We start from the raw sequence: 14,963 nt of genomic DNA on the forward strand, positions 1-14,963 counted from the left end.
GGATCAAGTCCTGCATCAGGCTCCTTGCTTGGCAGGGAGCCTGCTTCTCTCTCCGCCTCTGCCTGCTTGTGCGCTTGTGCTCGCTAGCGCTCTCTCTCTCTCTGACAAATAAATGAAAAAATCTTTTAAATAAAATAAAATGGAAGAAAAAGAGTATTGTTTGGAATACATCATAGGAATGATACAATAAAGGGGAATCAATGATCTTTTTCACTTTATTTTGATCTTTACAGTTGTATGGAGTCTTACTGAAGAGTTTTCATTTCTCTAACGGGTTTTTTTTCCCTCTAGTTTCTTTACATTTTGCTTCCTGTTTTCTCATTTCTTTGATTTTTCCCCCCCTCTGAGAATCCTATCTTAAATTTAAGAGAATAGAGAATAATAAATTTTCTCGTTTCCTGGATTGGCTCTTTGGAAGCCTCCTTAACTGCTTTTTTTCTTCATTTTGTTCATTATGAAAGAAGCAGTTGAGGTATATTTTTTTAAATGTTACTGATTACAGTATTTATTTGAGGATGTTGCTTAGATGCCCTCCTTTGTTGTATTGCTGATATTACTGGAGTGTGAGGGCAATTTCTAGAAAGAGTTACTTACATACCTTTTCCTGATCCTGTTTTCTTATACTAATGATAGTTTTTAATGTATGTTGAACACTTAATTGATAACATTGTATACATTATTTGTGAATGGGATGTTTAATTTTCTGTGGATATTCATTTGCAGCAGCTGACATGACATGAGATTTTCCTGAGTGGCCAGAAAAATAAGATTGGGCATTTGCATTTAAGCAGAAATAAAGATAGTGTGACTGTAGTATGAATCAAAAGTTGGTCATCATAAATCAGACGTTTTCCTGCTGGCATAATTATTTAAATTGGGGGCTGCCATTTCTGACAGTGCTTCTTCAAAAGTTATGGAAATAATTACCAAATAACCATACTCCTCCTCCTTTTCTTGCATTTCAGAGAATCTTGATGGCATTTCATAGCAGTTATAATCATCTAACCTTAGTTAGTAACTTACAAAATTCATTTTGAGTTGGTATAAATGTATAGCTATAGATCAGCATCTCTTAGTTAAGGGATGTATATCAGAATATGTAGAGTTTTTCATAATTCACATATTATAAAAGAACTCTCTAAAACCTAATACAGGAATGTCTAATTCAAAACTTTTCCTGCATAGAATGTTTTATATCCGTGCCAGTTAGTAGAAAAATTAGTAAAATCACAGAACTTTTTATGCTTTTTTCCCTCCTAATATATTTTAATTATAACTTGAGCTGTCAGGGCAGTACTTTATTAGTAAATTATTTGTTTAGAGTTTGCCAGAAACTCCATGCTACATGACACTTAGCCTTTCATTACCTTAGATTACTAGCCCTGCATCTTGCCCTTGTAATTTTATAGACCTTGGGAGATGTTCCCTGAGCATAAGCCAGAGAAACTACCTTACTTTGTTTTGTTGGCTTTAGCCTCCCAATTTTAGTCAAGTATTCAGTGCTTACTAGATAAAGTTTACACTTAATTGTTTCTTATTTTCTATCATCCCAGGGATTAAGGGTGGAATGTTTTCTGAGTCATCTGGGAGTTTAGATAGATTCCTAAAAGGCAGTATTAAAAAGAGGATTTCTTAAGAGTTGACTGGAACATTTAGGACAAGCTAGCTTACTTTTCTTGTAACTGTTCTTTATTTAGGTAGCAAATATCTATTAAGATCTTTTTATCATTTCATTCCTGTTGCTTCTGTCATAGGCTAAGCATTGTTCTTTCCATTAATCTACCTAAGTGTAATCTTTTTCATTGCTGTATTATTACTTTAAATAAAATACATCCATCTTTGCCTCAGTTTTCAGTTTTCTAATAAAATTTTGCACCTGGTAGTTTGCAGGCTTAGAAAGCACCTTAATGTTCCTGAGAAAAAGGACTCAGCCACTATCTACCTAAGTGTCTTCATTTCCATTTCCTTGCATATTGTTCTGTTTGGTGGTGATTGTGTGGTAGTGGAAGGATTATTTAAGGAGTAAGGATCTACACTGCTTGACTTGGTAGATTTAGGTCTTGAGCCAGATCAAACATTCCAGTGCTTTGTTGGCAACATTCCAGATATCTAGTTATATTTTATGTGATTTGTATGTATCAGGGTTATACGTAATCTGTATCATTGAAATGCAGTATGTGAGAATTGAGAAATTGGATTTCATGAGCTCTGAAAGTGTGCTAGGTGGAGCAGCCTGAAATCAAAATGCAGAAAGGACTTATTTATTCAAGATAGCCAGAGACTTGGAAGAATACACTGGGGGATCTATGTAAAGGAGAGACTCTTCCAGCAAGAATGGGAAATTAAGATGAGTATTGCTTTAGGCATAGAAAGCTCTCCTGCCTCCCCCCCATCTTATTCCTCCCCCTCTTTCTGAAAAGAATTAGTATGCTTTTATCCTATTTACAAGTTAGTAATGATACTTATTAGAGATACTTAGGACAGATTTGAATAGGTTTGTGATTTATCAGAGAAAATAACTTTGTAGGTGCCTGGGGGGCTCAGTTGGTTAAGCAACTGCCTTCGGCTCAGATCATGATCCTGGAGTCCCAGGATCAAGTCCTGCATTGGGCTCCCTGCTCAGTGGGGAGTCTGCTTCTGACCCTTCTGACCCTCTCCCCTCTCATATGAGCGGGCGCGCGCACGCTCTCTCTCTTTCTCTCTCAAATAAATAAGTAAATAAATAATATTTTTTAAAAAAATTTTTGTACATAAACTAAAAAGGGAACAATAGAAATGCTCTAACATCTTCAAATTTCTGAAAATTGCATCTTCCTGTATTTTAGAGTCTCAACTAAGGATACATAGTAAAATTATCTTTGGAGAGGCTTAAAATAGCTTACTCCAGAAAAATTGACTCGGAATCTCCACAGCAGTTGAATTCTAGACAGTACTTCCTTAGGTTTTTGAGATGTTCACTCCCTGGTTAAGAACCCGTTTTCTCGGGGCGCCTGGGTAGCTCAGTGGGTTAAAGCCTCTGCTTTCAGCTCAGGTCATGATGGAGCCCCACATCATGTTCTCTGCTCAGTGGGGAGCCTGCTTCCTCCTCTCTCTCTCTCTCTGCCTGCCTCTCTGCCTACTTGTGATCTCTGTCTGTCAAATAAATAAATGAAAAAAAAAAAAAAAGAACCCCTTTTCTCCCAGTGCTAGATTGAAGTTAAACTTTGAAAATTAAGATTTCATTTTTGTTTTTACTATTGTGAAAATGTTTTTTCTATTACTTAAAAAAAACTGTATTAACGTTTAAGAAACAGAGTCAGTAGATAGGAAGAAAATGGGAAAATAAAGGACAAATGATGGGACTAAAATTCATGAAGTTACACAGTTTCATTGTATAATCAATAATTAAAGCTATATTATGTTCTCATAAATATAGCTATGCACAAAAACCTCACTTGGATCTGCCCCAAAGACCAAATAGAATCAGTAGACTGCACCTAAACTGAATTAAGTGTTGTTTACTTCCAGCTTTTCCCTTGAGTTGGCATTGAAAAATGATCTTTTCTAATTTCCCTACCTATCCAGTTTCCTATTATTTTCTAAAAGGAACTTTCTTTCTAGTCATTTTTTTCTCTGTTCATGTTTTGTTTTTTTTCCATTGCTCGAGTTGTTTCTAGCAGGATTTAATGGAGTCCCATATTCATGTTCGTTTAGGTGGGATGTGGCTTTTAAATACTTCTTCTGATACGAAATATGTATTTGGATTGCTAAATATAACTGTTATTCTGAAGGAAATTAATTTTAATAGTTTTAACTTGAATATGTTTTCTTATAGCAGAAAAAGAAAACTAAGAACTTCAATCCACCAACACGTAGAAATTGGGAAAGTAATTACTTTGGGATGCCCCTCCAGGATCTGGTTACAGCTGAGAAGCCCATACCACTGTTTGTTGAAAAATGTGTGGAATTTATTGAAGATACAGGTAGGATAGAAGTACCATTGCAAGAGATTTAATTTAAAATTTCACTTTTGCTATACCAACACTTTGTCAAATGTTCATGATTCATAAAAGCTAAGTTTTGAAAGAGGTGTATAGTTCTTCTTAGGATTGATTTGTTGAATAGTTACTCTAGACATAACTGTCTGGTACTTGAAAAAAGCTCTCTTGTTAGTCATTAATGCTTTTGTTGGACTTCTCTTTAATAAATGGGTAAGTCGAATGCTAAAATGTTATTTCTCTTATTCTGTAATTTAGAATTACACTGCTGTTTAATCATAGTTATGATTTTAAATAGATAATTTGAAAGTTATCAATTTTTTAAGTCTAGTACTATTTTTATTACCCATTTTACACATAAATTTTTATTTTAAAGTTCATAGTGATATTTATAAATGTATGAAAGGCTTGCTTGTATGAGATGTTACTGTTTATTTAGCAGCACTATCTTGATATGTTGTTTATGGTTTGAGTTGTATTTTTAAGGAGTGTACAGATACCCTCATTATTTTAAAAACTAGCCTGTGTTATTATCTGAGGGCTGGACTAGTCAAAATTGAAGAATAAAGATAGAATCTTATGTTTATGTGCATTTAAAAATATGAGTTAACATTAAACCTCAGTAACTGAATGGACTACAGAATTTAATGATTTGAAAACATGCACTAATTCCCTCTTAGCTTTATTTGTTCTTAATGATCTTCTTTGCTAAATAAGCATTGTTTAAAAGACAACACTAGGACATCTGTCCTGTCTAAAATGTCAAGCTCATTTTTGCTTGGATGTACAGTTCTATACCTATTAGATTTTCTCTTTGGTGAGAAGTGCTGACTTTTAAGTTTTAATAAAGGAGTAGAATATGGGACAGTAACTGTTACCCATTAGTATTATAGTTAAAATAACTTATTAGTATTATAGTTAAAATAACTTATCTTCCCCATTTCATTAATAAGGGTTAATTTATGGAGCCTACATTTGGTTATGCTCTTAATCATTTGTTTTTTTCCTTCAACATAGTGTGTTTTAGCCAAATTTCTTGTCTGTATTTCTGCCCATCTTTAGCATAGTAGAAGTGCAGACGTTTTTAAAATACTAGCTTTCTGCTTTGAGCTAGAACTCTCATTTGCTTTAGTAAAATTTGGCTTTATGGATATGACTGAGAAATTAGGAGGTATTTTTCTTTAGTAATTAGAAAGCAATAAAGTAATAATTGATAGTAGTTTGTACATTTATTTTTTATAGTTAAAAATTCCCATTTCTTGGGGCACCTGGGTGGCTCAGTGGGTTAAAGCCTCTGCCTTTCGGCTTGGGTCGTGGTCTCGGGGTCCTGGGATCGAGCCCCACATCGGGCTCTCTGCTCAGCGGGGAGCCTGCTTCCCTTCCTCTCTCTCTGCCTGCCTCTCTGCCTACTTGTGATCTCTGTCAAATAAATAAATAAAATCTTTAAAAAAAAAATTCCCATTTCTTGAATATTTTTACGGTAATTGAGTGATTTGGTATGAGGAAAATGAATGAATTCCAATTGTAAGATAAAATTAAATTCTACCCCAATTCTTAGCATAATTTGAATTAATTCAGTTAACTGACAGGAAATTTTATATCTTTAAGTGCTTTGTTAGAAGTGTGCTGAGATACCATAAGACCGTAAGAGTAGTCATATAGAAGATTAAAGCCCAGTTCTTTGGTGGTGGTAGTGGTAGTGTATTTGATTTTTACGAATTAATGCAGATGAGTTTTAGCAGAAAATTCTCAGTTGCTTGAGTTCAGTGTTGAATTCTCTATATGCACTTACAGCACAACCATCTTTTGAAGGTTTTACTTACAATGTAAATATATATCAGATACTTACTATTTGAAAGTCGTACTTTGGGTGCCTGGGTGGCTCAGTGGCTTAAGCTTCTGCCTTCGGCTCAAGTCATGATCCTAGGGTCCTGGGATTGAGGCCCACATCGGGCTCTCTGCTCAGTGGGGAGCCTGCATCCCTCTCTATCTGCCTGCCTCTCTGCCTACTTGTGATCTCTCTCCCTGTCAGATAAATAAAATCTTTAAAAAAAATAAAAGTCGTACTCTGTTGTTTGGAGTTCCATAGACATAGTGGTGTAAATGAGCAGTACTTTTACTGTTAGAATCAATCAACAGGCCTTATTTAAAGGACTAAACTTTTTAAACAACCTTGAAGAAGCCGTTATGTTAGTTTTAAATTCAACTTCATTGATGATTTACATACAGTGAAATTCACCAATTTTAATTGTACAGTGAGTTTTGATAACTCTGTAGTCATTTAAGCACCACCACAGTCAAGATACAGAACATTTTCATCATCCCAAAAAGCATCCAATGTTTCATCATGAAGTATGATGATAATGATAGCTAGCTGTTGGGGATTTTGTAGATGCTCTTTATCAGATTGAGAAGTTCCCTTCTGTTCTTGTTTCCTTGTATCCAAAATGAATGTCAATTTTGTCATGTGACTCCATCTGTTGAGGTGATCATATTGTTCTTTTTAAAGTCTGTTTATATGGTAAATTACATGAATTGATCTTCAAATGTGAAACTAAACTTGCATCCCTGGGATAAATACCACTTGGTCATAATGTTTTGGCTTTTTTAGATACTGCTGGATTCAGTTTATTGAAATGTTAAGGATTTCTGCTTCCTGAGGGATATTGGTCTGTAGTTTTCAGTATTTGCGATGTCTTTGTCTGGTTTAGTATCAGAGTAAAACTGGCATCACAGACTTGAGTCTTTTCTAAAAAGTTTATACAGAATTGGTAATATTTCCTTCTGTAAATTTTAGTATAATTCACCAGTGAAACTGTTTGGACCTGGAATTTTATTTATGAGAAGGTTTTTAACTATGGATTAAAAAATTTTTTAAGTAGATACTGGGCTTTACAGATTTTTGATTTCTTGAGTAAGCATTGGGTTTTTTGTGTGTCTTTCAGGGGGTTTGTCTGTTTCACCCAGGATGGCATAAGCTTGTTTATAAAATTCCTTATCCATTTTTTAATGCCTGTAGTATCTGTAGTGATATCTTCTATTTTGGTTTTGCATCACTAATTTGTCTTTTTTTACCCCTTTTATGAGATATTTATCAATATTACTGATCTTTTCAAAGAACCAACTTTTTGTTTTATTGATTTTTGTTTCCTATCTTTTGTCTATTTTTTAATTCAGTGAATTCTACTTTTAATTCCCTTTTCTGCTTTCATTTGGCTTCTTTATAGTGTCTTAAAGTAGAAACCCAGATTAATGATTTTGACCAGTCTTTACTATAACATTTAATGTTAAATATTTTCCTCATACCACAGATTTTGATATGTTTACATTTGTATTCAGTTTGGAATACTTTGTAACTTCCCTTTTGATTTTTTAAAAAATTTAACTCATTGGTTATTTAGAAGTATTTTATTTTTTTAAAAGGTTTTATTTCTTATTTATTAGAGGGAGAGGAGGAAGCAGGCTCCCCACTGAGCAAGGAGGATCCCAGGATCCCAGAACCCTGGGATCATGATCTGAGCCAAAGGCAGATGCTTAACCAACTGAGCCACGCAGGCTCCTCAGAAGTATTTTATTTCTGAATGTTTTCCAGATATCATGTTACTCATTTCTAGTTTAATTCTATTGCATTCAGAAAACAAGGAGTTTGATTTCACTGTAAGTTTATTTAGATTGTTTTATAGCTCAGAATATACTCTTATTTTGAAGACTGTTCCATGGGACCTTGAATAGAATGTTTTATTAAGCAGTTGGGTGAAGAGTTCTGTAAATGGAAGTTAGGTCACGAGATGTTCTTTAAGAATTCTCATAGATCCCTACTGATTTTTTTTGTCGACTTTTTTTTTTTTTTAATTAAAAAATATTGTTGAAGTCTGCCCTCCCTCATGATTATATATGTCTTTCTCCTTTTCCGTTCTGTTAGGTTTTGCTTCATGTGTTTTGAAATTTGTTTAGTTGCATATACATTTAGGATTATGTCTGCTTGATGAACTTAGTTACAATTATAAAAAAGATTCGCTTTATGCTTTATAATATTCCTTCTTAAGACTACTTTATGTAATATTAATATAGCCAGTGGTATTTTCCTTGAGTAATGTTTGCGTGGTATATCTTTTCCATTCTTGTAGCCTATTTGTATCTTTATATTTAGTTTAGCTTCTTGTGGGCAGCATGTTAGTGGATTTGGTAATTCATTTGTGTCATTGGAATATTTATTAGGTCATTGGTTTTTATTATAATTATCAGTATAACTGGTTTTAAATCTCCCATCTTGTTTTTGTTTTCTTTTTGTCTGTGTGATTATTATTCTTTTTTTCTTCTTTTCCTGCCATCTTTTGGATTAGTTGGATTTTTTAAAAATTTTGTTTTAACCCAAATTTGGGTTATCAGTTATGTCTGTCTTAGGTCTTTTAAGTGATATGCTTAGTGTTTGAGATACATATCTTTAATCACAGCTCATTGTCAAATATTACAGCACTGTAATGTACAATTTAGAACCTAGTAACAATATATTTAAACTTCCGTCCCTTGTTCCATTGTTACACATTTTAATTCTGCAATTTTTTAAAAATTTCAGTGTAGTTAACATAGTGTTGTATTAGTTTTAGGTGTACAATATAGTGATTCAGCCATTCCATACATCAGAAATTGTAGTATGAAAAGCAGAAATGACATTTTGGTAATGGATTCATTATGTACATGTTAAATTGTCAGTTGCCTGTGGGTTATCCATATAAAAGCCCCAAGACTCCATTGAATGTATGGCTGTGGATCTTTGGAAAATGATTTAGTCTTAAGACTTTGGTAATAGTGAAAAAAAAAATTGGTGATTGTCATTATATAGTTATTAATGTAAGCTGTGTGTTGATGAAATTGAGGGTGAATATACGGAGTGAGAAGAAAAACTCAGTGCAAATAGGCTATAGAAAGAGTAGGCTTTAAAACACTAGAGAGGAGGAAAATTTTAATAATGGAGCATCAATATCAACATTGAACATAAAGAAGTCAGGGGACTTAGAATGAAACATTTTTGTTGAGATAAAATTCATATGACATAAAATTAGCCATATAAAAATGCCCAGTTCAGTGACCGGTAGTGCATGTACAGTGTTCTGCAACCACCACCTTGTCTAGTTCCAAAGATTTTTATCACCCTAGAGGAAACTACCCATTGAGTAGTTACTCCTTTCCATATTCCTCCCTTGGCCCAAGACTGTGGCAACTACCAACCTGCTTTTTGTCTCTGTGGATTTACTTATCCTAAATATTTCATATATATGGAATCATACATTATGTAACCTTTTCTCTGGCATCTTTTACTTTGCATAGTGTTCATCTGTGTTGTAGCATATGTAATTGTGTGGATTTACCACATTTTGTTTATTCATTGATAAGTTGGTGGACATTTAGTTTGTTTCTGTGTTTGACAATTGTAAACACTGCTGCCGTGAGCATTCATATACAAACATTTGTTTTGAGTACCTGTTACAGTTCTTTGGGGTATGTACCCAGGAGTTGAATGTTGAGTCATATGGTAATTCTGTGTTTGTCTTTTTGCAGAGCTATCAAATTACTTTCTGTGGTGCTTTCACCATTTTATATTTCCATCAGCAATGTACAAGAGTTCAAATTTGTCCAAATCATTGGCAAATTGGAAGAGCAAGATAAGATTATCAGCAGCAGGAGGTGTACTACCAGCAAAGCAGCAAATTGGAAAACTGTAAAATGTAGGGAAAAAAATTTCAAAGACTCTAATCCAGGAATGCCTAAATAGATTCTGAAGATAGGACTCTTTCAAAACCAGAGAAAGCAGGAATTATAAGTTAGTCTCTTAATGAACTTCTTTAGTTTTAGTATGTTGTGTCTAGCAGAAATTCCTTGAGGTTTTCCTGCTATATTAATACTACTTTTTTATGGTTTCTAGCTCTGAAATTTATTTTTATCTGTTAGCAGAAATACTATCTTCTTTAAGTAGCTACTCATTGAGTCTTAAGTAATGCTTTTTTGTTATTGTTGTTGTCGTTTGTTTTTACATCATTGCCATTAGACAATAATCATGAGTGGGGACCCCTGGGTCCTAAAACCCATGGCTGTGGCACATGTAAGTAACTCCTTACTTAATAAACGTTTAAACAGTTTTTTCATAATAACCATATTTGTCCTTGTGACGTTGTTACACATGAATATTTCAGACTTTATTTTCCAAACTACAATTAATATTTGTTGTTTTCTCATGCGAACACAAAGGCTGCATGAAAAGATGAGAAATGGAAACATTTCTGTTGCAGTGAAACTTATAATAATTTAAATGTATAGCAACTGGATAATTTGCATTATGCTTAGCCCCACTAAATTATAATATCATAAAAACACAAGTTTTGCATTGTAACAATAATGGATGAAGGTGATACTCAATGTGTAAGATATTTTCTGGTTTTTCTGTGGAAATAGACAATTCTTAGGTGAAAGCTGTTCTTAGGTGAAAGCTGTTCCAGATGCTTCCTTTATAAATTAATCAGCTTTTATGGAATATTTACTGTTTGTATAGTAATTTTTAGTATACTATAAAATAACTTGCATATTCATGTAGTTTTCAACCTGTATGAGTTGTATGTACGATTGTTTTATCTGTTTCACAGAAGTAGAAACATGTTCAGAGAAATTAAGTAACAGATCTGAGGTCATACAATTGGAGTCTAGCTCCATTTACCATTACTGCTTACAGGTGACTTTTGATGATCTTCAGAGTTGTTTTATTGTTGTTGTTAAGGAAAGGAGTTCTCTCTTTCGTTATAGCAAGAAGAAAAGTGCAGATAAGTCTGTAAGAAGTAGACTGAAAAATCACTTTTAACTTTATTATGATCAAGAGTTAAGGTTTTCTACACCTTTAAGCATACATAGCTTTTTCAAAAGGGGATAATTTAACATGGTTTTATAATAATTTTAGTACATGAACAACAGCATTATGGTCATGGTTTATTCAATTACCCTGTATTTCTGAATGTAAGTCTCCAAACATTCAATACTGGCAGTTATCCTCTTATATGTACATTTTTATATGCTTGTAGTTTTGTTTTTTTCAGAAAAGTATTTAAGACATGAGTTTTCTATGCCCAGCCTGAAGTGGTAGAAAGTATGCACCATAAAACAAGTAAGCATGTATTGAATGTGACAAACTAATTACCCTAGCTTGTTTAGTGTGTGACCTTGAGAAAGTCACTTCACTTTTCAAAGCTTATTTTTTTATCTTTAACATAAGACATTGTTATTTTGAACAGGGGATGAAAATGTTGTAAAGTAGTATCGTTTTTATGAACTTTATTTTTTTAAAAATGTATTAAGTAATCTCTGTGCCCAGCATGGGGCTCAAACTCATGACCCTGAGGTCAGGAGTCGCATGCTGTACCGGTTGAGCCAGCTAGGCAAGCCTGCTTATGAAATTTTAATCATTATAGTAAGGAAAATAACAAAATGAAAGATTGGAGAGCTATTACTGTTTTTTTCCCAAATATTAAAGATTTAGTGGCTGGAAAATATAGTGACAAGTTTTTTATTTTTTTTAAAGATTATATTCATTTGAGAGTTGGAGCACAAGCTGGAGGAGGGACAGAGGGAGAGGGAGAAGCAGATTTCCTACTGAGCAAGGGAGCCTGACATGGGGCTTGATCCTGGAATCCCCGGATCATGACCTGAGCTAAAGGCAGCCGTTTAACCAATTGAGCCACTCAGGTGCCCTAGTGACATGTTTTAATTCAGTAAATTTGAGTTGTAATAATATATATATCTTTTCCACCCTCCCCCCAGTGGAATTTAAGATACTGTTTTTTATTAAGAAAATACTGCAAAGAAGAAAAAGTACTGCCGCTAGCTTTATTATTCCTGTAATAGCCTTTGCCTAATATGTTACTTAACACTGGTAGAAGATTCTTACTGCATTGATATTGGTTCATCCTTTTTTTTAAGATTTTATTTATTTGTCAGAGAAAGAGAAAGAGCACTAACAGGGGGAGCTGCAGGCAGAGGGAGAAGCAGGCTCCCCACTGAGCAAGGAACCCAATGCGGAACTTGATCCAAGGACCTAGCGAAGGCAGGTGCTTAACTAACTGAGCCACCTAGGCGTCCTGATGTTAGTTCACCATTATAAGCTCGATATATGTAGATAGATTCATTTTTTAGAGCAATTTTAAGTTTATAACAAAATTGAGAAGAAGGTATATATTCCCATATATTCCTTGTTTCTGCATATGAACCCCGCCCCACTCCACATTACTAGCATCACTCATCAGAACACTACGTTTTTTACCAAGGTTCAGCCTACATTAATGCATCGAAATCACCCAAAGTCCCTAGTGTACATTAGACTTCACTCTTGGTTTTGTACATTCTGTGGGTTTAGACAAATGTGTAATGATAATATCCATCATTATAATAACATACAGACAGTTTTCACTGCCCTAAAAATTCTCTGTGTTCTGCCTATTCATCTCGTCCCCACTCTCCCTTCCTCTACCCCAGGCAGCAACTGATCTTTTTATTTGCCATCATTTTGCCTTTCCATGGTGTCCTATCGTTGGAATCATAGAGTATGTAGGCTTTCCAGATTGGCTTCTTTCACTTAGTAATATGCATTTTAAGATTCTTCCATGTCTTTTCATGTTTTAATAACTTATTTCTTTTTGGCACTTAATAATTCCATGATGTCTGGATGTGCTACAGTTTGTTTAACCATACACCTACTGAAGGACATCTGGATTGCTTCCAGCTTTTGGCAATTGTGAATTAAAATGCTGTGAACATAGTCTTCAGATTGTTGTGTGGATGTAAGTTTTCAACTCCATTGGGTAAATAATAAGAAGTGCAGTTGCTGGATGGTATAGTAGGGAATGTGTTTTGTTTTGTGAGAAACTGCCAAACTGTCTTCCAAAGTGTCTTCCATTTTGCAGTCTCACCAACAGTGAATGAGAGTTACTGTTTTTCCACATCTTTGCTAGCAGTTGGCTTTGTCAGTGTTATTTTAATAGGTGTGTAGCAGTATCTCATTGTTTTAATTTGCAGTTTTCTAGTAACACACTATGTAGAACATATTTTCATACTCTTATTTGCCATCAGTAACTCTTCCTTTATGGTGTCTATTAAGGTCTTTAGCCTGTTTTGTAATGGACTTGTTTTCTTATTGAGTTTTAAGTGTTTTGTGTATATTTTGGATACCAATCCTTTATCAGATATGTGTTCTGTAGATATTTTTTCCCCCGTCTGTGACTTGTCTTCTAATTCTCAAAATACTGTTTTTCACAGAACAGAAATTTTTAGTTTTAATGAAGTCCAGTTTATCAATATTTCCTTCAGGGATTGTGTCTTCAGTGTTGTATCTAAAAAGGCATCACCATACATACCCAAGGTTATCTAGGTTTTCTGCTGCTGTCTTCCAGGCATTTTATAGTTCTGTTTTGTATTTAAGTCATTTGACTTGTACATTTTTTTTTTAAAGATTTTATTTATTTATTTGACAGACAGAGATCACAAGTAGGCAGAGAGGCAGGCAGAGAGAGAGGAGGAAGCAAGCTCCCCGCTGAGCAGAGAGCCCGATGTGGGGCTCGATCCCAGGACCCTGGGATCATGACCTGAGCTGAAGGCAGAGGCTTTAACCCACTGAGCCACCCAGGCGCCCCGACTTTTACATTTATATTCCATTTTGAGTTCATTTTTGTCAAGGGTGAAAGGTTTATATCTAGGTTTGTTTTTTGTTTTGTTTTGTTTTTAAATGCAGATGCATAGCTTTTCTTGTACCATTTGTTGAAAAGATTATCTTTGCCCTGTTGTATTTATTGCCTTTGCTCCTTGGTTAAAAATTAGTTGACTCTGTAGGTGTCTTTTACTGGGTTTTCTGTTCTGTTCTGTTTCCCTATGTTTTCTTAATACCACATGGTCTTGTTTACTGTTGCCCTATAGTAAGTTTTAAAGTTGGGTAGTGTCAGTCCTCCAACTTTATTCTTCTCTCTGAATATTGTATTTGCTTTGAGTCTTGGCCTTTCTATGTAAAATTTAGAATCAGTTTGTTGATACTTATTTTTTAATTTATTTTTTAGTTGATATTTATAATAAAACTACTATAATTTGATAATAGAAATAGGAATTTGATTGGATTGTGTCGACTATGTAAATCAAGTTGGGAAGAACTGACATGTTGACAATATTTTGTCTTCTTATCTATGAACATGGAATATTTCTCCACTTAGTTCTTCAAGTTTTATCATCAGTTTTCCTCATGTAGATCTTATACAAGTTTGTTGAATTTATACTTAAGTATTTCATTTTGGGGATTGCTAATGTAAATGGTATCATATTTTTAATTTCAAGTTCCACTTGTTCATTGGTATATAAAGGAAGTAACGGACTTTCATATGTTAACCTTGTATCCTGCAGCCTTGCTATAATTACTTACTCCAGATTTTAGCCTGTTTACTTATTAACACATAGAAGATTGTGTCATTTGTTTTAAAAAAAAAAGATAGCTTTTCTTTCCAGTCTTTATGCTTTTGATTTCCTTTTTTTGCTGTATTGCTTTGGCAAGGATTTCTAAAAATACTGTCGAAAGGCATGGTGAGTAGGGACATCCTTGCCTTGTACCTGATTTTAATAAGAAAGTTCCAGGTTTCTTACTATTAAGTATGATGTTTGCTATAGGTGTTTCTTTTTTTATAGATAGTCTTTATCATATTAAGGAAGCTCCCCTTTGTTCCTTGTTTGCTGAGAGTTTTTATCATAAATGAATGTTGGATTCTGTCAGATGCTTTTTCTGTATATTGGTATGATTGTGTGATTTTTCTTTTTTAGGCTAATGATTTAATGGATTGTTTAATTGATTTAATGGTTTTTGAATATTGGACAACCTTGATTACCTGTGATAAAACCCACTTGTTCGTAGTATATCATCTTTTTTATACTTTTTTAAAATTCAGTTTGCTAATACTTTGCTGAGGATTTTTG

General features: G+C 34.0%; 1 protein-coding gene across 1 annotated transcript in view; it reads left to right on the top strand.

The window, feature by feature from the left end:
* The window catches only part of ARHGAP5 (Rho GTPase activating protein 5), a 72,922-nt gene that overhangs the window by 41,175 nt on the left and 16,784 nt on the right, over positions 1 to 14,963 (top strand). The window contains exon 3 of the mRNA XM_080807724.1: positions 3,815 to 3,962. Coding sequence (XP_080663850.1) covers positions 3,815 to 3,962 — 148 coding nt within the window. The remainder of the gene's footprint in view (positions 1 to 3,814; positions 3,963 to 14,963) is intronic.

This window comes from Martes martes (genome assembly GCF_963455335.1).
Source record: "Martes martes genome assembly, chromosome: 7".
Lineage (NCBI taxonomy): Eukaryota > Metazoa > Chordata > Mammalia > Carnivora > Mustelidae > Martes > Martes martes.